At 41.2% G+C, this 22,068-nt stretch overlaps 1 protein-coding gene across 3 annotated transcripts; it reads right to left on the bottom strand.

Moving 5' to 3' along the window:
* Nucleotides 1-2,890: 2,890 nt before the first annotated feature.
* Nucleotides 2,891-11,732, bottom strand: AKAP17A (A-kinase anchoring protein 17A). Of its 3 annotated transcripts, none has more exons than XM_061627029.1 (5): nt 11,628-11,732; nt 7,964-9,121; nt 5,430-5,578; nt 4,342-4,582; nt 2,891-3,824 (listed from the first exon to the last, which is right to left on the bottom strand). In XM_061627029.1, the coding sequence occupies exons 2-5, from the start codon at nt 8,723-8,725 to the stop codon at nt 2,928-2,930; spliced, it is 2,049 nt and encodes a 682-aa protein (XP_061483013.1). In that variant the 5' UTR covers nt 8,726-9,121; nt 11,628-11,732; the 3' UTR covers nt 2,891-2,927. The 3 variants fall into 3 exon arrangements, with proteins under 3 accessions (XP_061483013.1, XP_061483011.1, XP_061483014.1); XM_061627027.1 differs by lacking the exon at nt 11,628-11,732 and adding an exon at nt 11,460-11,616; XM_061627030.1 differs by lacking the exon at nt 11,628-11,732 and adding an exon at nt 10,707-11,282.
* Between the last annotated feature and the right edge of the window lie 10,336 nt (nt 11,733-22,068).

The raw sequence follows: 22,068 nt of genomic DNA, 5'->3' as shown, positions 1-22,068 counted from the left end.
TGTTGCTGAGCTACAACTCCTCTCAGCCCTGGCCACTGACCAGGTTTGCTGGGGCTGATGGGAGTTGTAGTTCCCCACACCTAGACTAAAGCATCTTTCCACAGTAAGCTACTATTTGGGTTCCTAACTTTATGGATATTTGGATTCAATTTGATTTTACTAAATGGTTTTGGTCTCTACTTCCATTTTATAAATCTAAACTACTGTTATACTTGGCTCTGATCTGCATCTGGTTATGCAACACTGGGTACATGCACTCTGTATCTAAAGTACATAGAACAGATTGTAGAACAAAGTAAACATGTTTACAATCTATGATAAAATTCTTACCCTAATTAAAATAGCGCTAAACATCAGGACTGCTGCAAAACTCACCAGCGTTATGCAATTGTTTTCCACAGTAAATGCATTGTATGAAAGTAACACATGCATGCTAAAGCCTCTTGGAAACCTGGCCCAATCACCCTGAAGTTACGGGTTCAAAGCTAAATTTGTGTTAACATGTGTATCTATTTTAAAGCCATCAGAGATGGCAAAGGAAAAAAGGCTGTCTTATTTTTCTAAGGGCGAATTCACTTCTCAAAACTATTTACACAGCAGTTTAGCAGTGATTGCTTTCAAAAACCATTAAAAACCCAATAGTTTTAAATATTGCTTCTTCAGTTCATAGCACACAAAAAGAAGAAGTGTGCAGAACACCATCAGCAGAGTATGATCTCTTAGGCATTTCAGAAATGCATGTGCACAGATGTTCTGAAAACATAAGCATGTCTACGTTTGACTGAAGCATTAGGACATATATTATCCCTCATCAAGGGGGACACCTAGAGCTCTGGATTCCTTCTTCAAACCACTGTGCAAATGCCAACCATGAATAGAATCCAAAAGACCCACAAGTTGACGTCATGGCATACAGCAGGATATTTCTAGTCCCCTCTTACCACACCAGCCCATGGATTTCTAAAAAACCACTCACAAGGGGATGATCTTCCTATACAACAGGGTCACCAACCTTTTGGGACCAGAGGGCACATTTCAAATTTTCAGAGTACTGGGGCATCAGTATTAAAATGGCTCCCATGAGGGCATGGCATAATACAAAATTAAAGTAGTCATGATGGTTTCTCCTTGTATTTCCATACTAGAAAAGGCTTGACTGGTGGAATTTCTGCCTGCCATACAGCTGTTAAAGGCACAAGAACCCTGTTCTTCTCTAATGCTAACCCTAAACCAAAGCCTAGGCTGCCATCCTGTACCCACTTACCTGGAAGTAAGCCCCATTAAACAGAAAGATACTATGTTTACTCAGAAGTAACAAGTATATCATTGTACTGTAAGTTAACTATACAGTGAATTCTTAATGAGTCCCTGGTCTTTAGTTCCTTGAAAGCAGGAGACCTGCCTAAGGCTGTTTGCAAAGTTTTCACATTTCCCTTTTGTGGGGAGAGGGGTTCTTTAACACTCACATTCGTTTACTGTGTAGTAGTATTTGCAGAAAGTAATTTCTTGGCACCACCTGATCTCAGATGAACCTAGAAAAGGAAAGACGCATCCTGGCTGCTAGGGAAAAAGAAGGGCAAACTATGGAGATTCCAAGGACTGGGGGGGGGGAAGGAAAGGTACACTAAAAGAGAGGGGGAACATCAATTCTTTAGGACTCCAGGAATTCTTATTGAATTCCTATGTTGAAAGTCAAATGTGAGGTACAGTTTTTGTGCAATGAAGTGAAAAAACTCTTCATCAACGTGAAAGACTTATCTGAACATTCCTGCTTCTGGGAAAAGCAAATAAGCAATAGCAAACAAAAATGAAATATTCCTTATCTTGCAAAAGGTAGGTAACTTTAAAATATGACCACTTTGTATTAAAGTGGTCTTTGTATTACAGTGGTCCGCACTCTGCATAATCAAGTCAGTTCTTAGAACAAAACACAGACCAAATCAGATTTAATGGTGTATATATCTTTAATGTACTGAAATATGAAACAGTAGTTTGGGTTCACTGGCAATGGCTTTTGCAATTTTACCATTAGATGGTAAAAGCTGATTTTGCATTGCAATGTATTGGGAAAATTCCTGAGCTTCATTTTCAGAAGCAAAGGTATTATAAAAAGTTACTTAAGAGAAAGTACAGCTTTGAACCTGAACATTGCACGTAAAAATAATTTATCAGAAAGGCCCCTCTTTCAAAATATAGATGTCTGTGAAATTGTAGAGGAGTCTTTCAACCAATGGTTTGAACAACAACAAAAAAGTCAAATATTAATACTACAGCAGCCTGTATGTCTACTTTTCAAAAGCTATAAAACCCCAGCGTATTTCTTTTGAAATGGAACAAAACTCTGAAACATGTAAAATAGAAAACACAATGACTATTCGGGTCCTGTAGCAATCTATCAAGTTTGCAATTGTCAAAATAGCAAAGGCGGCATCACAGCATTATATAAAAATATGGTTGCATCTAGCACCAATTCAGATAGCAAAAAATTCTGTATGGAATTACTGAGTTCCTATGAATCATGTTGCAATGTATCAAGTTTTTACATTTCTTGATAGAAATAATGCCAATCTCTAAACAAAAGATTGCTGTGACAGCAATCACTGGAAACTAAAAGGTACCCAATGGAAGAATTTAGGGGGGGAAAGGGAAACTATGAATGCCTAATTAGGCTGGTTATCATGCAATCATGGATAAAGTGTGAGCAAGAATGATCAGAATTTATGATACCACAGTAAGCCACCACACTGCTGACAGATAAGTCACCAAAAACAAAACAAAACTGAAAAGCGTACTTATATGTATTTTGACTTCATAAACAAGATTCAAGTAAAAAAAAAACCCGATCGGTTTTCCCCCCTCCCTGGACAAAAAGAGAGTTCTACTCCAGTCCTTTCTGAGATAGCCCTTACACAAGGCCAAGTCCTTTATTACCTACTCCAAGTGCTTCTCTGGTTGCTCAAAGATCTCTTGCGGTGTTTTTGTTTCTTGCTTGCACTTTTGTGACCATGACTGCGTCCTCTTTTATCCTGCTCCCTGTCACTACTAGAAGATCTCTTATGTCGTGCATGTTCTCGACTTAAGCTCCTCTGGTGAGGACTGCTACCTTTTGTAGAGTACTTCTTGTGGAGGCGCCTTTCTTTTCTATATTTTTCATCATCACTACTCAAGTCTCTTCTGTGCCTGCTTTTTTCAATTTTATCTTTGCTATGAAGGTTACCCATGTCTCTGCATGAATGAGTCTTCCCCTTGCTTGGCTCTCTATTACACTTGCCTTGCTCAGACAGCAAGTCCTTCTTGTGGATGTTCTGCTCATGGTCTGGTGTGGTCTGGTGTTGTTGATTTGTAGGGATACATAAAAGGACACCTGAACTACTTTCATCAGAAACGGTGTCCCTGTTACTGACATTAATTTTAGGGTCTTTGATGAGAACTTCCTCATGAAGGCTCCCATTTAAGTACTTTGGCTGAGGGCTCATTCTTTCATTAGCTGTTGTGCCGCTTTGACAGAGCTGAATTGGTTTGGCCAAGAGGGGCTGTACAGAGGCAGATGTGATGGAATGGGGAATACCTACCAGAGCTTTCAAAGGAATAGACTGCAGTGCATTAGGCTCAATTTTTTTCAGATCACTGGCTTCTATCTTCTTGTTCATGAGATTGCTCAACAGTTTCTCTCTTAACTCTCTCTCTTTTCTCTGCAGGCCAAGAGCCCTCTCTTTTTCCTCCTCTACCCGTCGGAGTTCAGCTTCTTGCAGCCTCCTCCTCTCTTCCAGCTGCTGAAGGCGGAATTTTTCTTCACTGTGCTCCTGCTCCAGAAGCTTTATTGCCTAAGAATATAGAGAGAAGGGGAGATTTACTTTATTCCTACATCAAACACACTCATTCTACAACCTTCCATAACTTCAGAGAATTGCTCGAAAGGTAGCCATTTCAAAAGGGACCTACAGAGACCAAAGGTAGGCAAGCTACAGCCCACATGCAGCATGTGTAGGCCTTCCATCCAGCCCAGTTCATGCTCCCCCTCAGCCCAGGTGGTCTGCAAGGAACACAGCGTACATTGGGAGGAAGGTGCATGGGGATCTCTCTCCCCATACACCTTATTCTCTATTGCAATTGCACTTTCCTCAGCCTACTGAACAGCTGTTTGATGGGCTGAGGGGAGCACATTTCCTGGAGAAGGGGGAGGCATGTGATGAGACCTTTGAACAGTCAAATTATGAAACAGAGGGAGAAGTAATGGGCAGTTGATATAAATTTCTTCCATACATTTAACAGTTGCTGTTAACTTTTTTAATACTGTTTTTCCATGCACACATGTCCAAACTTAAAAAATCCACTAGTTACCTTGGCTCTGCTCAGCAGTTCAGCGATTAATCGAATAGACTGGAGGTTTCTCTGAGCTAAGAGAAGCTTCCTCTCCTCAAGTTTTATTTTTTCTTGCAGTTTCTTTTGCTCTTCAGCTTGTAGTTTTTCAAGCCTCTTTTTGTTTCTACGGATTTCACGATCTTTTTGTTTCTGTTCTCTTTTGCGTAATTTCTCTTCTCTTTTTCTCTCTCTCTCCAATTCCTCAAGTTCTTTCTGTTTCCTAAGGATAAACATTACATTAGTCATTATAGGCATAATTTCCTATTTTGAAGGACACTTCAAACAAAAAAACCTATTGCTAATTTATTCCCATTTAAACATCAAAGCATCTTCATTTGAAGGTTAAACCACACCAATTTCAATGGACTCCTCTGTCTTCCAAGACCTACTGAAAACCATCCAATGATATCCAACTAAGAATGAAATTAATGGAGTATATATTAATTATCTCTACCCCCAACTCAGTAATAGCTATTTAAACACATCTTGTTCATAACACACTAGCTAATACTTTAACAAATAAAATGTTAAGAGAAGTTTAAAGAGAAGCTGAGGCTGCAATCATGCCACTTACAAGAGTTCATTGCCAATTGGACTGTTCTGAACTAATTTCATCGAAGATTGCAGCCCAGTGTCCTCAATCTCAGACTGCACTAGATCAGGGGTAGCCAACACTGTGCCTTCCAGATGTTGTGGGGCTACAACTCCCATCATCCCTGACTGTTGGCCATGCTGACACAGGCTGAAAATGGTTATTTTCTGAGATTTATTTTAGAAACAAAAGACAACAGCCTATTATTGTGCTTTCTAGTTGAGAAAGGACAGAATTTTCAAAAGAATACATGGAATGGTAACCTCCCAAGTTTTTATACCCCAGCAGGTTTCCTTAAAATATACTTCGATAAAGCTGAAGAATATTGTTTAAAAGATCCAAAGGATTTTGAATGCTTCTGAATAAACTGCTTAAAATATGTCAAAAGAAATGATGATGTATAACAATCCTACATTTTAAAAGTATTAAAAGAGTTTAAAGTGCTTGTCATTTCTTAGGAAGGAATGAAGTCTACCTTTCCTCCTCTTTTTGTCTTTCTTCTGCTTCTTTTTCTTTACGTTTTTGTTCTTCTCTCTGTTTTTCAAGCTCTTGGAGCTTCTGCCTTTCAAGCTGACGTTTCTTAATTGAAGCATCACTCAGGTGTTTTGTTGAATCAAATGAAACCTTTTATAGATACAGGAGAAAAAGTATTCATGCTAAAGTATATAAACTTAACAGATTTTTAAGAGTTCTTTTTCAATTCATTGTGCATTTTAGAACACAACAGTAAACATTGGTGGTCACTAGTTACAGAAGACTAAAAACTACAGCCACACCAGCTTACTGGACACTCTGACATTGTATATTCTTCAAAATTAATTCTCTATATTCTTAATCTCTAATGGTCCTGAACTATAGTAGATCTCAAATTCTGCCAGTCATAACCAAAAAAGCTTTCCAAGCTTTTTGAACTGTAAATGAAACAACAATACCCATAAGCTATGCTTCATAATGTTCACTCTTTGTATTTGTTCTTTCTAAAAACAAGCCAAGGACAAGGGACACCCAAAGAACATAGCTGACTGGGTGGTATATAAATAGTATAAATAAATAAATAAATAAAATGGGGACAAATGGACCTATAGCTTGCCTGAGAGTGCAATCCTATTTATAAGTAAGACCTACTAAACTGAATGGGACTTGCTACCAAGAAAATGTGTACAGGATTGTAGCCTTAAAGGTGGGGGAGTTGGGGGGAGGGGGGAAGGAGAAATGGACCCTAGGAAATAAAAAATGTTCAGGGAAAAAACTGCCATAATTGTTAAGTCAATGCTGCAAGTCACTGCACTGACACAAGGGATGAGTCATTCATTGTCTTGCATTTCTGAAACTGTACTCTCTAGCCCTAATTGAGCAGTTTCAAATGTGCACGTGGATATGTGAGAGTGCAGAAGTTTCTCATCCTTTTTTGTGAGACTGAAACATTTCATGTATATGAAGTTTCCAATTTTGAATGTATCTTTATAAAAATGAATGGCAAGTCCCTGCTCATGAAGGGCTTTGGATCACAGTTGCAACTGACTGGAACACCAAGGCTTTGTGCCTGAAACCACATACAGTACTAATGTATATATTACCAAATCCCCACAAAATGAGATGCTGAGCCAGCTTTTTTCTATAGAGGCCCAGTCATACTTTCAGAACCACTGACTTACCTACAACCCTTTCTAGCTAAACTGTAGATTAAATATTGCCCCTTCTAAATGCTTATCTTGTTTTACATTCTTTAACAGACAATATTAAACAGGAAATTATGCACTGTTTTGCAAAATTTCAACTGGAAAGCAACACATAGAAAATAACATGAATAATGCAAGAACCATTAACTATTTTAGTGTAATTATTACATGAATAGCACAAAACTGTAGACTGGCAAAATGTAATCTTCATCTTAGAGCCCTATTCAGGTGTTCAATTCCCCAATGCAATTAGAATCATGCAAGGGAGATTGAGGACACACTAAATGGTCCTCCCCACCATTGTGTCCCATGCCTGGCCCCGCTATTGGTCTGAATGATAAACATCTACAGTTGTGAGGCTGCTGCATTAATGGAGGTCCTTGTGCAATTTAGAATCATGTGAGGTTTTAAATCACATAGGAAGCCTCTATGAATACAGCAAGCTGCCTGCTATACACATTTCCTTTCCAGTGTAGGTAGGAGGGGGAACAAGAGTGGGCACTGGGATATAATAGAGAAGGGGGTAGTCAATGTGGCCCCACTCTCTAAGGTGAGAGAGGAGAAATTGTATGCATGAACAGGGCATTTAGTAAGCCTAATAGCACTCCTCCACTCCAAACACAGAACTAAGTGTGGGAAGCTACAAAAAAGCCAAACATTCAGAGGCCACCACATTTGTTATTTTAATTAATGTAAATGTTGAAGTCATCTGACTGTGGGTGAGATCCAATGTTGGGCATCCAATCGTACAACAGGGATTCCCTTCCTCCTGGAGATGTTGAGGGAGGGGGCAGAGGGTGCTGGCAGAGGAAGAAGAAAATTCGAAGTTCTGTTATGCAAGTGGATTTCTACTGCACAGGGATGTGGATATCACTGGAAGTTGCTCTACATATTTCATCATTCAGACTTCTGTTTCATTATTTCAGGATATAAACAGTATGCCTACATCTTGTTAAGATAATTTGTGATATTTTTTGTTTCTTCTTTTATTGTATTTTTAATCCGTATGTATTGTTATTACACTTTTTGAAGTTACATCTCTTTCCTTTGCCCCCATTTTATTGTGCAACTCCTTGGGCACTATTTGTGGAAAGGTGGCAAAGAAATGTTTTAAATAAATGCTTCTAAATATTCTCTGGGGGTGTTACAAAGAAAACAGCTTCTATTGTATTTTCCCCTACCCAATGGTTAGTCGATAAGGTTTTTAAAAATGGATGAATTATATACCTAAAACTGATAATTTAGGGACAACTCATCAAAATATAAAGGAAAAGAGCATGCAACTTTTTTTTTGAAAATATCTACTAGGAACAGCTTAACAGTACCTCACCTTTATGTTACAAGCCACTGCTTTGCCATCTTCACCTTTGTACATCAGCTTCATTCCTCGCAAAGCGTTCATAGCCTTGATGAAACCTGCATATTCCTCATACTGAACATAAGCTTCAAAATTCAAATGACCTCCAAAACTGAACGTATGAAAGTTTCTGCCAGTCATCTCTTCCCTATATGGGTCCAACATGGGTATGTCCACATTCCGTATTTCCCCAAATTTACTAAACACCTTAATAAGAACTTCTTCACTTGGTTTTTCTGAGCCAGAGTCTTTCAGTGCAAACCATTTACAAGGTAAGCCCTCCAGATGAATAGTGTCTGGCCTTTCTCCTGGCAGAGTTTCATTCATATCTTTTGCATCACGAAAAAATGAATCCCAGTCATGTCGAGTAGGAAAATCAATTTTGTATTCTGCAGCACGGACTTTTAAAATGTCTGAAAAGCCACTAAGTTTTATAGTTTTGCCATCCAGGCAAGCAAGGAAGGATTTAACCAGACACTTGTTTTCTACCTCTCCTTCAAAGCGGATGAAATCCATGGTGCTTTTAGAAATCCGTAAGGTTGAGAACTGATGTGTTTGCACCATTCCTTTCAGCCTTTCCATCACTTCCCAGTTGGAAATAGACTTTCCTGGCTGCTTTAACTGAGGAAGCGCCACACTGATAGTCATTTTTGTAATGGGCTTAAGGTACAACCCATAAGGAGCACAAAGCTCTACTGCTTCTGACGTGTCATGAACTATAGTAGCAGCTGCCATAGCGACAGAAAGACAATGAAGCAAAAGCACGAAAATAAAGTAGGCTTATCTATATTTGAGACAACAGCAGAAAGTGTTTCCCTTCTTTGAATAAATGATCATTTTAACAATTTCCTAAAAGCATTCATAGGCCTAAGAGCAAGTCCTCTCTGTTAAAATTAATCAAAACGATATGTAAAGAAGGCTCATTCTCTTTCCTAATTACATTGTAGTGTACTCCAATTGCAAGCAATATAAATTACATTTGCACAGAAATTGTAAAGCAGTGCAATGAGTATCAAAAAAGTTAACTGAAGATGTGGAGACACAGCTGTAGTCTTCTAAGACTGTTCTGCTTCAGATTGATTGCAGGTTATTAGATGTATCAAATTTGAGTGGATACAGAAACCAGAAAATCTGCATGGAATGGAAACAAGTGAATTAGAGTCTTACATTACATCTTATTAGACCAAACCAAACATGATATTATTTCTAGGTAATGCAGCACTGAAATTCATCAAACACCCAAAAGCCAAAATAACTATAAAATTATTTGTGAAAATATACAATTAAGCACATACATCACACAAATTTTATAAACTATTGTTGCAAACTGAGTACACATTCCATTAACAACCAGTGCAAGCCTAACCATGTCTACTCAGAAGTAAGTCCTATTGAATTCAATAGGACTTACTCCCAGATAAGTAAGGTTAGCATTGTTTGGTAAGATTTTTATTAGTATAACTGCATGAAAAAGTTACAGCAAACCTAACCCACAAATTAACTGCACCAGTAAAGATAAAAAAGGGAATTACTCATATGTCATCTAAGTTATACTATTTTATCCTCTGTAAAATGTGTTCTATCTTACATGACAACAGCGAGAGCAAATATAATAAAATTGTAGAACTGCAAAATTAAAAGTGCTATGGGTTGGATCCAAACTTTGCCTTCCATGAATAGAAAGGCTTTGTCTGTGGAAAGCTTTTGATTCAATGGAGAAATCCCACTAGAGAAGGAGGGAGGAAGCAATTTTCGCAGATTCCCCCCTCCTGCAGCAGTCCCTTAGGACCCTTGAAAATCTGTTCTGGATTGTTGGGAGACCCTCCAAAACAGTTTGTGCAGTGGTGAGAGCAAAGTCTGGATCTAAGCCTATATAAATGATAGCTATTGCACAGCATATTAGAGCAACCTACTTCCCCTCAAGCTGCACAGATTTCAAAGTATAGCCCCCATCAGGAAATTCGACACATTACATAACACTATATCTCAGTAACGTTCAACAGGGATATGGACCTTTTCTCCATTATACCTGCATCCACTACATGTGTTTTAGGATTAAAAAAGCACAGACACAGTGTACCTAGACTTCCAGTTATTCATAATTCTAGTGGATTTTTAAACATATATTTTGGAATATCTTCTCATATTAGGTAAGAATCCTGTTACAGATAGCATTTGTTGACTTTTAATTTTTTTGTATTTTGTGTGACCTAAAACATGTTTTGAAGAAAAACATAGGGTGCTTCTGGATGCAGCTAAGAATAATCACACTTAAAAAAAAAAGGATTAATGGTAAGCTAATTTGCAGAAGTATACTTAGTTTTATTTTGTCATCTCAAAGCATTCTAACTGAAACCAGTGCAGACATTAATAAGGATCTACACTGATCGCTAAGCATTGGTGACTTGTTTTCAGTCTTTACATTTAATAATAAAATTATGCAGCTACACACACACACGATTACATGGTGATCACATCCTTTGTTGTGCCCCCCACCGCATGGCGAGCATCTATATAGGATATTAGAGTGGAAGGATGCAATCCTAAGTGTATCCATGACTTTAACTAGTGGCTTGGTACCCACAGATCAGTCACACCCTGACCAAAATTGCATTGGACTACTGGCATTTATTTTCTTCCTTTAAGGGTTAGAGAGAGAGAGAGAGTCAAAGAGCATAAGGAGAGCCCTGCTGGCTCAGAGCAAAGTCTGTCTAACCCATTTTGTTTTTGACAGTAGGCAGCCAGATTGCTTCTGGGAAGCACAAAGGCCACAGCTCTCTCCAGTTGTTCCCAGCATCTGATACACAAGCAGAAAGGGAAGAAAACAGATAGACTGATAGAAAAGAGGAAAAAATGCAGAAATCTAGAATAAAAAGCTTAAAGGCACATCCAGTTTTCAGTCTAGAGTTAAAGAAAGGCTTCAGGTCTGAAAAGCATGACTCTACAACGTGCAACACTGTCAGTGTGGTATAGGGGGCTTGACGAAGGCCCGGAAGAGCCGGGTTCAATTTCCCGCTCAGCCGTGAGTGACTCTGGGCCAGTCAAACACTCTCAGCCTAGACTACTTGGTGTGAAGATAAAACGGGAGGAAGGATAAAGAAAAGCTCCTGGAAGGAAGGTTACAACGAAGGTATAAAGAAGCCAGTTCAAGAAAGTGAAAAGAGAAGGGGGTGGGAGGGAAAGAACGAATGAGAGAGAAGGAAGCGAAGCAGGCGTCGTCTCCCACTTAAAAAATGGAAGAGTGGAGATGGTCGCATAGTAGAGAACTCCACAGCATTAGCTTCACTCGCCCTTAGGCAGGCGGGTGGGGGGAGCAGTAGGCGTCACAACTGCCCAACGTCAGGCTGACGTCACACAAACCACTAAGCGGAGTCAGTCCTTACGACTAACACAGAGGCGCCCGCGCGGACAGACGCTTTAGGCTGCACACGATGGGTGGAAGAAGGAGAGCGAGAAAGGAGACACATACCACGTGCTGTTCATTGGGAAAAAAAGCGTCGCGTGGGCCCGCTTTCTGGCACTTCAGAGATTTATCAGCCCCGACCGAAGAGGAACCAGTCCGCGTTACGCCGCCACCTTTTCCCTGCTCCCCCATCAACCAGCCCTCTTCCACCTCTACAGAATAAGCTACGGTTACCTTGCTCGCGCACGCGCGACACCGGCGTTCCCACACTGCCCAGCGCCACCAAAACAAAAACACTTCCGCTTCCTCCAAAGAATAACGAGAGCGAGAAAGAGGAAGTTATTAACATGTGGGGCAAGAAAAAGAAGGCGGGCCTGATCATCCATAGAGTTGAGAAAAACAAAAGCCATAGAGCTCCGGATGCGTAAACGTTTATACACAGAGATACAAAGGCAGACTCACATATTGTGTGCACATTCTGTTTCAAGACACCTTTTTTTCCCTTCTCAAGGGAAATGCTTTAACTCGCTTGCAGGTCAATAGAACACGCGACTTCTGCGCTGGATTTAGACCGAGGGGAGGTCTGAGAGCAATTTGAGTAGACTTTTGCTATGATCTGATACATGTTTTGTCTGAGGGAATTTACGTATCTAAAAGTGCGCCTTCCTTGTATCAACAGCTGGTATAGCACAGTGGGGAGGAGAGCCTGGCTGGGAGGCCAGAGTCTGAGTTTAAATCCCCGCTCGTGTCTCCTGGGTGTCAAGGGCCAGCTAAAGATCACCCCCACAGTGAGTGGCTCAGGGGTTATGTGCCCTGCCACCTGTGCAGCCGTGGGCAAGCTGCATAGTCCCAAGGAGTCTAGTTGCCCCCCAGCTGGCAGTTGTGGACAAGGAAGGGGCTGGCTTGTGCAGCTGTGGCAAGCTGAGCAGGCCCTGACCAGCTGGGGAGGACTAGCCTCAGAAGGAGGCAATGGTAAACCCTCTTTGATAAGTCAGGATCAACTGGAAGGCAGTCCATTTCCATTCCCCGTATCACCCATCTCAGACCCTACAATCATCATGTGAGGCTTTGTTGGTGGTGCCACCACTGAGTGCTGCCAGGTTGGCGCTGACCCACGGTGGGGCCTTTTCAGTGGTGACTTCCTGTTTATGGAATGCCCTCCCCAGTGAGGTGCATCTGTCTCCATTAAGTTTCAGGACGAATTTGAAAACGTTCCTGTTTACCCAGACATTTGATGGCTGAAGAGGACTGTTTCTGGCAACCTGAAGATGAATGTTTTTAACTGTGTTTTGGAATATTTTTAGCTGTTCTGGAATGTTTTTAACTGTGTTTTAGTATTTTTTTCCTTATTAAATTGTTTTGTTTATGTTTGCCGCCTCGGGCTATTTTGGGTAGAAGGGCAAGATATTATTATTATTATTATTATTATTATTATTATATAAAGCCATTTTCTCAGTCATCCCCCTCTACATATTGTGGTAATGCATTTCTGCTAGAATTTGCATTGCTGGGTATATTTTTAAAACTAAACAAAATAAGGCCCCAGTTAAAGAACACAAATGCCTCTCTTTTTTTTGTTACGTTTTGTTTTGAGTGAGCTACACACGGATGCCTAGTTATAGCTGTGGTAAAAAATAAAATAAAACATGGATTTAAATCTTGGATTCTAATCTATGGGAAGTTCTCCTTACCACCCAGGGATATAAATAACTTCCTTGCTATTATCATGAATGGACGCTGGATGCTGAGAGGCGGTGCCGCTTTCGGTTTCACAAATGATGCACCTTTTGGACTATACAGGCTAGAAGCCTTATTGAACCTTAGTAGCTTTTACCTGGTTGTTTTAGTTTTATTGCTTGTTTTTTTGATGTTGTGATGTTTATATACCTTTACTTTGTACGTCGCGTAGAGTGGCTGGGTCTCCAGCCAGATGGGCGACAAATAAATTGCATAAATAAATAAAATAAATACGTGAATATTACCTGTTGAGACAAAGCTATGCCGCTCTTTTTCCTTATCTTGATAATGTATAAATCTATGGGAATTTGTTCACAGAAATAAAAAGGACTGGGCTTCAAAAGAATAGAAAATCAAGGTCTTCCTGTAGCAAAGGTGGGGCGCCACCTGGTGGTTTTATGCAAATCTCAATGTATTTTATGAAGCAGAGGAAAAGATGCTGAGAATGTTATTTCTGTGTAAATATTTCTATTTACAATATATTGGAATTTTTTTTAAATGTAAACTTTTTTGTTGGTGGTAGGGCTTCTGTATCTATTCAACGTAAAATGTGACCCACATTTATCATGTCACTACAATGCAGTATCTACATACATCCCACTGTATCATTGTGGGTTTATTTTATCTTATTATAACATTTACATCTCACCTTTCCTCCAAGGAACTCAAGGTGGCATACATGCTTCTCTCCCAACACAACAATCCTGTGAGGTAGAGTAGGTTGAGTGATGGCGAGTGGCCCAAGGTCACCCAGTGAGCTTCATGATGAGTGGGGATTTGAAGCCTGGTGTCCCATGGAATTCAGTGTATGAGCTTACATATGCTTTAGCAGCTGCTAGGTTTGTGCCATTAAAGCCAGCTTGATTGTTTTCACTAGCACTGTATTTTCAATGAATTACTGTACAACAGCTCACAAATGAGCGTACATGCAGTTTCCATTGAAAAATATTATTTTGGATGATGTAGAACCATGTATATTGAATATAATAAATGCCTCATTTAGGGAAGCTGTGCTCCATTTTGCTTGGCGAAACGTTAGTGAGACTGTTACTGAAGAGTCCTCCCTAGATCCTCACGATTTGGGTAATTACAGGCCAGAGTCTAACCTTGCTTTCCTAGGCCAAATGGTTTTGCACATTGCTATCTGTCTGTGGTGTCTATTTCCATCTCATGTGCAAGTCATCAATCACATATAAGCACATGTATGTGAACTCATCAAGCAACTCTGGATAAATTTATTATAGATCACAAAAAGTCTGAGTTAGTTCTGTCAGATGCATTTCCCAAGAAGAACAGACTATTCTGGTTGCCCCATTAATATCTTATTATTCACAGGATTTTTTCCCTGTAGTTGTACCATAGAATCATACTATCCTAGGACTGAGTGTCTTTCATTTTACAGCAATAAAGAGCACTGTTTTAACATGTGCTATGTCCTTTGCAAAAAATAGTTGAAAGACCACAATTTTTGAATCTGTCTCTGTGTTTGTGTATGTGCTTTGTCAGACTAGACACAAAAATTATCCAGAAGCGGAGTTTATTCTATATACATTAAAATGGTCACACTACAGTCTACTTTGCCACAGACAGACGGCACTGTGAACTACACTGTGGCTGCCACCACCCGGCCCATTGCACTGAAGAGACAGGCCAGCAAAAGAAGCAGCGCAGGAAGGAGAAAAGAGCCAGAAGCAATGGCCAGCCTTGGCAGATGACCAGGCCAGTTGTTCACTGCTTCTTGTTGCCTTCCTCCTTGCAATGTGTTCCTCCTACCAAACCGTCAGGATCACCAGCAGCAGATTACCAGTCCAGTCTCCTCATCCTAATTGACCAGGTGGTGGCAAGGTGGGCAGGCAGCTATGTGAACGACCAACTTCAGAGTGTGTGTGGGCGCAAGACAGGCCAGCATCAGGTGAGCAAAATGGTGGTGGCCACCTGTCAATGCCTGGGGAGTTTGGTGAGGGGGATTGGGAGTACCTAGGGATGGAAAGATTTGTCAGTTTTGGTTCTCTTAATTTCTCATTTTTCAAATCTTAAATTAGGTTCTGCAGCAATTTGCATCTTTTTTAAAAAAAATCCTCATGAAAATTCTTCAGCATTTTAGTGCAAAATTCTCCGACAAAACTTGCAGTTTTGACTAATGTATTTTCTCCTGATAATAGCATTTTGTATGCTATTTTCACAAATTATTCATTTTTATGCACGCTTTCCCATGCATTTTTTGTAAATATTGGAGAAATGCATCATCAAATTCAGATAAGTGCAAATTTTGAAGGATGACTGTGGTTCTCATGTTGTTTCAAAAAGTACAAATCTGATAAATTTTACTTTAAAAGCAAACCAAATCAATTTTCTCCTCCACCCCTAGGGGTACCTGGGGTTGTCACTCCTGGGTTTACCTGATGGAATTGGTGTGAAAATTGTGCAAGAGCAGAGGCTCCTAGTACTGTACAAATGGCTGAGAATGGCTCAGAAGCCTTCATGTTTTACTCTAAAACAACTTTAGACCGCAGTTCTATTACATTTACCCGGGAATTCATTGGCGATCACTCGTGGCCGAGCAAGATTGTCTTCCAGGATAAGGTCTTTAACAGTGGGTCCATAAGTGACTGTGGAGGCCAATTCTGGATCCACACAGCCTCCCACAGTGAGGACATAGGTTTCCAGATGGAAGATGGTCACGATGAGGATTTGCTTGACATGCCTTCCGCTTAGCTTGTTTGTCCCTTTCACCCTGTACTCGTGCTTCTTCAAAGTCCATAGCACCTTTGATAATGGCCGACCTCCAATTGGGACACTCACGGGCCAAAGCTTCCCAGTTCTCGATGCTCATGTTACATTTTCTTAGATTCGCTTTAAGAACATCTTTAAACCTCTTTTGCTGTCCACTGAGATTCCGTTTTCCATCCTTAACTTGGGAGTAAAGTAACTGCTTTAGAAGATGGTGATCAGGCATTCGAACAACATGGTTGGTCCAGCGAAGTTGATGTTGGAGGATCATTGTTTCAACACTGGTTGTCTTTGATTCTTCCAATATGCTAACATTAGTCCACCTATCTTCCCAAGTAATTTCCGGAGGCAGCGTTGGTGGAATCTTTCAAGAAGTTGGGAATGGCGTTTATAGATGGTCCATGTTTCACAGATGTACAGTAAGGTCGGTAGTACAATGGCTTTATAAATAAGCATTTTGGTCTCCCTGCGAGTATGCTGATCCTCGAACACTCTACGCTTCATTCGGGAGAATATGGCACTCGCAGAGCTCAGACGATGCTGAATTTCAGCGCCAATGTCAGCTTTTACAGAGAGATGGCTGCCAAGATAAGAAAAGTGATCAGCATTCTCCAGCATTGCACCATTAAACTGGATTGATGGTGCTCCAGAGGGATTGGTTCGCATCTGCTGATGAAGCACTTTGGTTTTTTTGATGTTAAGCGAGAGGCCAAGCTTTTCATATGCTCCTGCAAAGACTTATAGGATAGTTTGAAGATCTTCCTCTGAATGTGCGGAGACTACATTATCATCGGCATATTGAAGTTCTACAGCAGAGGTTGTAATTACCTTACTTTTAGCTTTCAGCCTACTGAGATTAAAAAGCTTTCCATCTGTTCAATATGTGATTTCCACACCAGTGGGAAGTTTCCCCTTGACAAGGTGTAGAATCATGGCAATGAAAATTGCAAATAAGGTTGGAGCAATGACGCTTTCCTGTTTGACGCCTGATCCCACTTTGAATGGATTGCTTTGAGAGCCATTGTTATCCAAAATTGTCGCCGTCATGTTGTCATGGAGGAGTCACAAAATATTCACAAATTTATCAGGGCATCCAATTTTCAGAAGGATGGTCCAGAGAGCTGTTCGATTTACAGTATCAAAGGCCTTAGTCAGATCAATAAACGCCATATACAGAGGTCGGTTTTGCTCCCTGTATTTTTCTTGAAGCTGTTGTGCAATGAAGATTATGTCTACTGTCCCCCTGGAAGGGCAGAAAACATTTTGGGATTCAGGGAGGATGTCTTCTGAGATAGGTAGGAGGTGATTTGCGAGGATCCTCTAAGGATTTTACCTGCGGTAGCTAGAAGAGAGATGCCTCGGTAGTTTCACAATCTGTTCTATCACCCTTCTTGAAAAGAGTGATAATTATGGCGTCCCTAAAGTCTTCCGGGATCTCCCCCCTCATCCAGATTTTTTCAATGAGCTTATGAAGTTGTTGTGTAAGTTCAGGCCCACCTTCTTTAAAGACTTCAGCAGGAATCCCATCAGGTCCACTAGCTTTGTTATTCTTCATTTGATTGATGGCTTTACTGACTTCATCCAAATTAGGGGATACTGCAAACTCATTCCTAATTTGTTGTTGTGGGATTCGCAAGAAGATATCACCAGCCACATAAGAGTTATGATTAAGGAAGTCATAGTAATGCTCTTTCCAACACAGTGCAATAGATTCTTTATCCTTTAGAAGTTTGGTACCATCTATTGAACGTAAGGGATTTGTGCCATAATTTGTTGGCCCATAGATGGCCTTTGTGGCATTGAAAAAGCCCCGTGCATCATGAGCACCTGCAAAATGCTGGTTTTCTTGAGCTTTCTTTATCCACCAGCCGTTGTTAAGTTCTCTAGTTCTTCTTTGGACCTCAGCCTTTGCACTGGCATAGATTTTTTCTTAGCAGCACAGTTAATGTCTTTCTGCCATATCTGGAAGGCTTTCCTTTTCTTGTCGATGATATGTTCAATCTCACTATCATTCTCATCAAACCAATCCTGATGTTTCTTAGTTTGGTATCCAATAGTTTGTTCACATGTTTCTTGAGAGTTGTTTGAAAGTAAGCTCACTTAATAGGATCTTGAAGGGCGTGGATGTTCATTTTACACCTTGGATTTCTTCCTTGGAGCCTAAGTTGAGGAACAATATTAATGGCCATAGTGGATCGAATTAATCGGTGATCTGTCCAGCAGTCATCGGCACTCATCATGGCCCTAGTGAGGAGTACAACACAACGATCTCTGGCACGGACAATTATGTAATCCAGGAGATGCCAGTGCTTTGACCGAGGGTGCTTCCATGATGTTTTAAATGTATCTTTCTGGTGAAAGAGTGTGTTTGTAATAACAAGATTATGCTCTGCACATTTAGTCAGAAATAGAATGCCATTCAGGTTGCTATTGCCAACTCCTTCTTTCCCAGTGGTTTCTAGCCATAAATCAAAATCACGCCCAACCCTTGCATTGAAATTGCGCAGGAGGATAATTTTATCCTCCTTAGGTATCTCTGATAAGATGGTGTCCAGATGGGTATAAAAATTTTCCTTGATGTCTTCATCAGCATCTAATGTTGGTGCATAAACACTTACAATAGTTGCCTGCTGGTTTTTGGTGAGTTTTAATCGGAGAGTTGAGAGTCGTTCATTAATGCCAATAGGAACTTCTGACAAGAGCTTCACAAGATCATTTTTAATAGCAAAGCCTACTCCACGTATTCGTTGTTCTTGTTCAGGTAGTCCTTTCCAGAAGAAGGTGTAACCTTTTTCTTCCTTCAATTGTCCCTCTCCTGCTCTTCGAGTTTCTTGGAGTGCTGCTGTGTCACTATTAAAATGTTTCAACTCCCTCGCAATGATGGCAGTCCTGCGTTCAGGACGTTCACTATCTGTATTGTCCAGCAATGTCTGTATATTCCATGTTCCAAAATTGAATTGTCTTTTGTGACCTCTAAGTGGTTACCCCACTGGATGCAGTGATCCAGTCATGGAGAGAGATGAGGCAGACTATGTTTAGGGCACCTTTTCTAGCCCCCTCCGCATACGGGGTGAGCAGAGTGGATCCTGAATACCTGGGAATAAGACCCATTTAATGTAATAGGACTTCTTAATAAAGATGCATAGGATCACACTGTTACTCATCTAAGGCTACAGTCCTAAACACACTTACTAGGGATTAAACCCAATTGAAAAAATGGAACTTACTTCCAAGTAAACTTACTTCCAAGTAAACATTCATAGGATTGATTGTGTTGAATGTTATTACATATACCATCCAGTATAAACCTAGCAATATTGTAGAACTCCACTAGAGGAAGCTGTTGCCAAGAGATAAAGTTTTGCGGGACTTAAATTTCTGGAGCTGCTTTGTAATCGTAGACTCACTTTACATTTTGACAAAAGGCAATTTTAAAAAAGATAGAGCTATCAATAGTTATTAGCCATGACCATTAAATGCCATCTCAATAGTCAGTGACAGTATAACTCAGCACCAGTTTCTGGGAACAAACAAAAGATGAAGGCAATTTCCATCTTTCTCTGCTTGTGGCTTTATAGAGACAGCTGTTGGAAAGAGTGCATAGGACTAGATCAACCCGTGGTCTGATCTAGCACAGGTTGCTCTTATGTTCTGTAAGAAATACATCAGAGACTTGTTACACCAAAATTAATGGCTGCATGCCTGAGACGCTTTCTCGTGTAGACTTTCACATTCATGCACTTTAGATATTCTCTCCTCAGTCCTCCCCTGAGATTGGATCCTGTCATGAAGTTTTGATACTAAACAAGAGATCTGGGAGAAAAATACAACAAAGGACAATCTCTGGAAGGGCTGTAGTCAGTAGCAGAGCATCTGTTCACGTGCAGAAGGTCCCAGGTTCAATCCCCAGCAGCTCCAGGCAGCTGAGGAAAGACTCCTGCCTGAAACCCTGAAGAGCTGCTGCCAGTCAGTGTAGACAATACTGAGCTATATGGACCAATGGTCTGATTCCAGGTAAGATAGCTTCCTATGTTTCTATGTCATCTTGGTTTAGCATGATGCAATGTAAACCACTTTGAAGCCTGATGGTATAGTGTTATATAAGGGTAGAAACACTCACTGTTCTGCCAGTTCCAGTGTGTCTCCACCTCTTTCTTCTGAAAATGGGGGCACATGAGACTAGTCAAACCCTGCCCCTGTTTACTGTAAAACCTCAGCTTCAAAGAGATTTTGATTGGCAAATCAACCCATTCCCCTTCCAGGTGTGGCTCCTACTGGTAGGAAGGGCAGGATATAAATCTAATAAATAAATAATGGAAACACTTTGATCTGGTGACTGGTGTGTTAACAGCTTAAGTGTAATAAACAAGGTTTAAGATGTTGGTTTTGACCGATAAACCCTAGACAACTTATGACCAGGTTATCTCCGAGACTGCCTTTTTTCATATAGGGCTCATCCAAACGGAGCGGGATAATCCACGTTTTCCATATCCGGTTCGTCATCTGACAGTCCTCACTTTGCCTGTTTGTTCGCTGTTTCCCAATAAAAAAACCCCGCTTTTTTGCACCCACACACGCAGCGAGAGGACCCGTACTTCTTCTCGCTTTTTCCCAGCTCCACCCATAACGCTACCCCTATCAGCCAATTGGTCCGCAAAAATATGACGTATGCTCCTCTCCCCCTTTGCAACAAAGCACAACAAGGCACATGCGCTTGAACGTATGAGCACGAAAGTTTGAATTTCCTGATGGTTTGGTAGTAGTGGCTGTAATGGAATTCCGTGTCGCTCACCACTCTGAAGCAGCACCAGCCGGGGGGGTGTCTCCAGGTGCCCCTGACCATCCAGGGGGATTGTGGGCAGTGCAAGGGATCAGCACTTGTAATCGCCAGGCGAATCCCCCCGTAATCCTTGGGCTCATTCACTGCAGGGTTCAGCCCCGGACCGTTATGTGGCTTGGCGGCAGGAATGCTGCCCCTGAGGGAAGCAAACAGCCCCCTCCCACGGGTGGCCACTCTTGGCTCAGGCATGGAATGCGGGCAAACAGCCCCGCATGCTGCTGTGTCAATCTGCGCTGAAGCGACCAGCACAGGCTTTGCGGTGTTCCCTCTGATAAAAGAAACATGCAAACCACTTATATGCCCATAATTCCTGTATTTTTGTTTGTTTGTATTTGCGATATTTCGCAAAACCGACTGTATGCTTTTTTACCTTTACCGTTTCTGGAGATACACATGATTGCAATTCCACTTATTTCTCCAGAACAGCAAGTAACGATGTGTCATGTCTAGGAAGGTAGACCACCAGTCTCTATGGTTGCGGGTGGCTGAGACGCTCTAGCAAACCACTTATATGCCAATAATTCCTGTGGGTTTTTTGCTTGTATTTGAGATATTTCACAAAAGCGACTGTATGCTTTTCAGCTCAGATGGGCTGCGGAGCACCTGCAGGCTGTGGTTGAAATTGACAAGACTCAAAGGGATTAGCCTTGCGGGCAGGAAGGCGAAATTGACTAAGGGTGGGTGAGTGTCTGTAATCCAAGAGGAAAGCCTCTATTTCTCTTCTCCCCCCCCTCCCTCGACTCTGGATGCCTGGAAGCAAAGGCCAATACCTTCAAGAAGGGCATTTGATGCGGGGGGGGTGAGGTGTGGGAGGTGGAGGTTAGGCAAAGATAAATATTTTCTCCCTTGAAAAAGTTTACAAACAACCACAATTGCAGATCTCACCCTGAGCGGCTGCCCAGTTTGCAGGCTGGCTAAAAATTAACCGCTGTTGCTTCTGCGCAAATGCGCATTTTTGCATCTGTGCAGTAGAAGTTGCAGGAGGGGCCCCCAACACCACACCATTGCTCTGATAGCTTCCTTTTTCCCGGGCTTTCCCTGGACATTCGCGCACATGCGCAACAGTGGAAATACGTGATTGGCTGAGAATGAGGGAAGGGATATGGGGAGCCGCCCAAGAACCACCCATCAAACGCCCACAGCTGTAAAGTCCGCAGTATTGCATCCGAACGCCTGAAGGTACAGTGGATAATTCCCGGTTTAAAAAAGCAAATCGCATGATTTGCGGTATTGCAGGAGAGGATTTAACCGCGTGAAAATGTGCAAAAGCTCGCGGAGTCATATGGACGACCGAAAAATAATGAAAACACAAAGCGATCATGTCACACATTTTACAGTCGTCTGGATGAGCCCTAAGTCTGCCCAGGA

This window comes from Rhineura floridana, chromosome 5 (genome assembly GCF_030035675.1).
Source record: "Rhineura floridana isolate rRhiFlo1 chromosome 5, rRhiFlo1.hap2, whole genome shotgun sequence".
NCBI classification, from domain to species: Eukaryota; Metazoa; Chordata; class Lepidosauria; order Squamata; family Rhineuridae; genus Rhineura; species Rhineura floridana.
The sequence above is the reverse complement of the archived record's forward strand: the minus strand, read 5'-3'. Positions and strand labels throughout refer to the sequence as shown.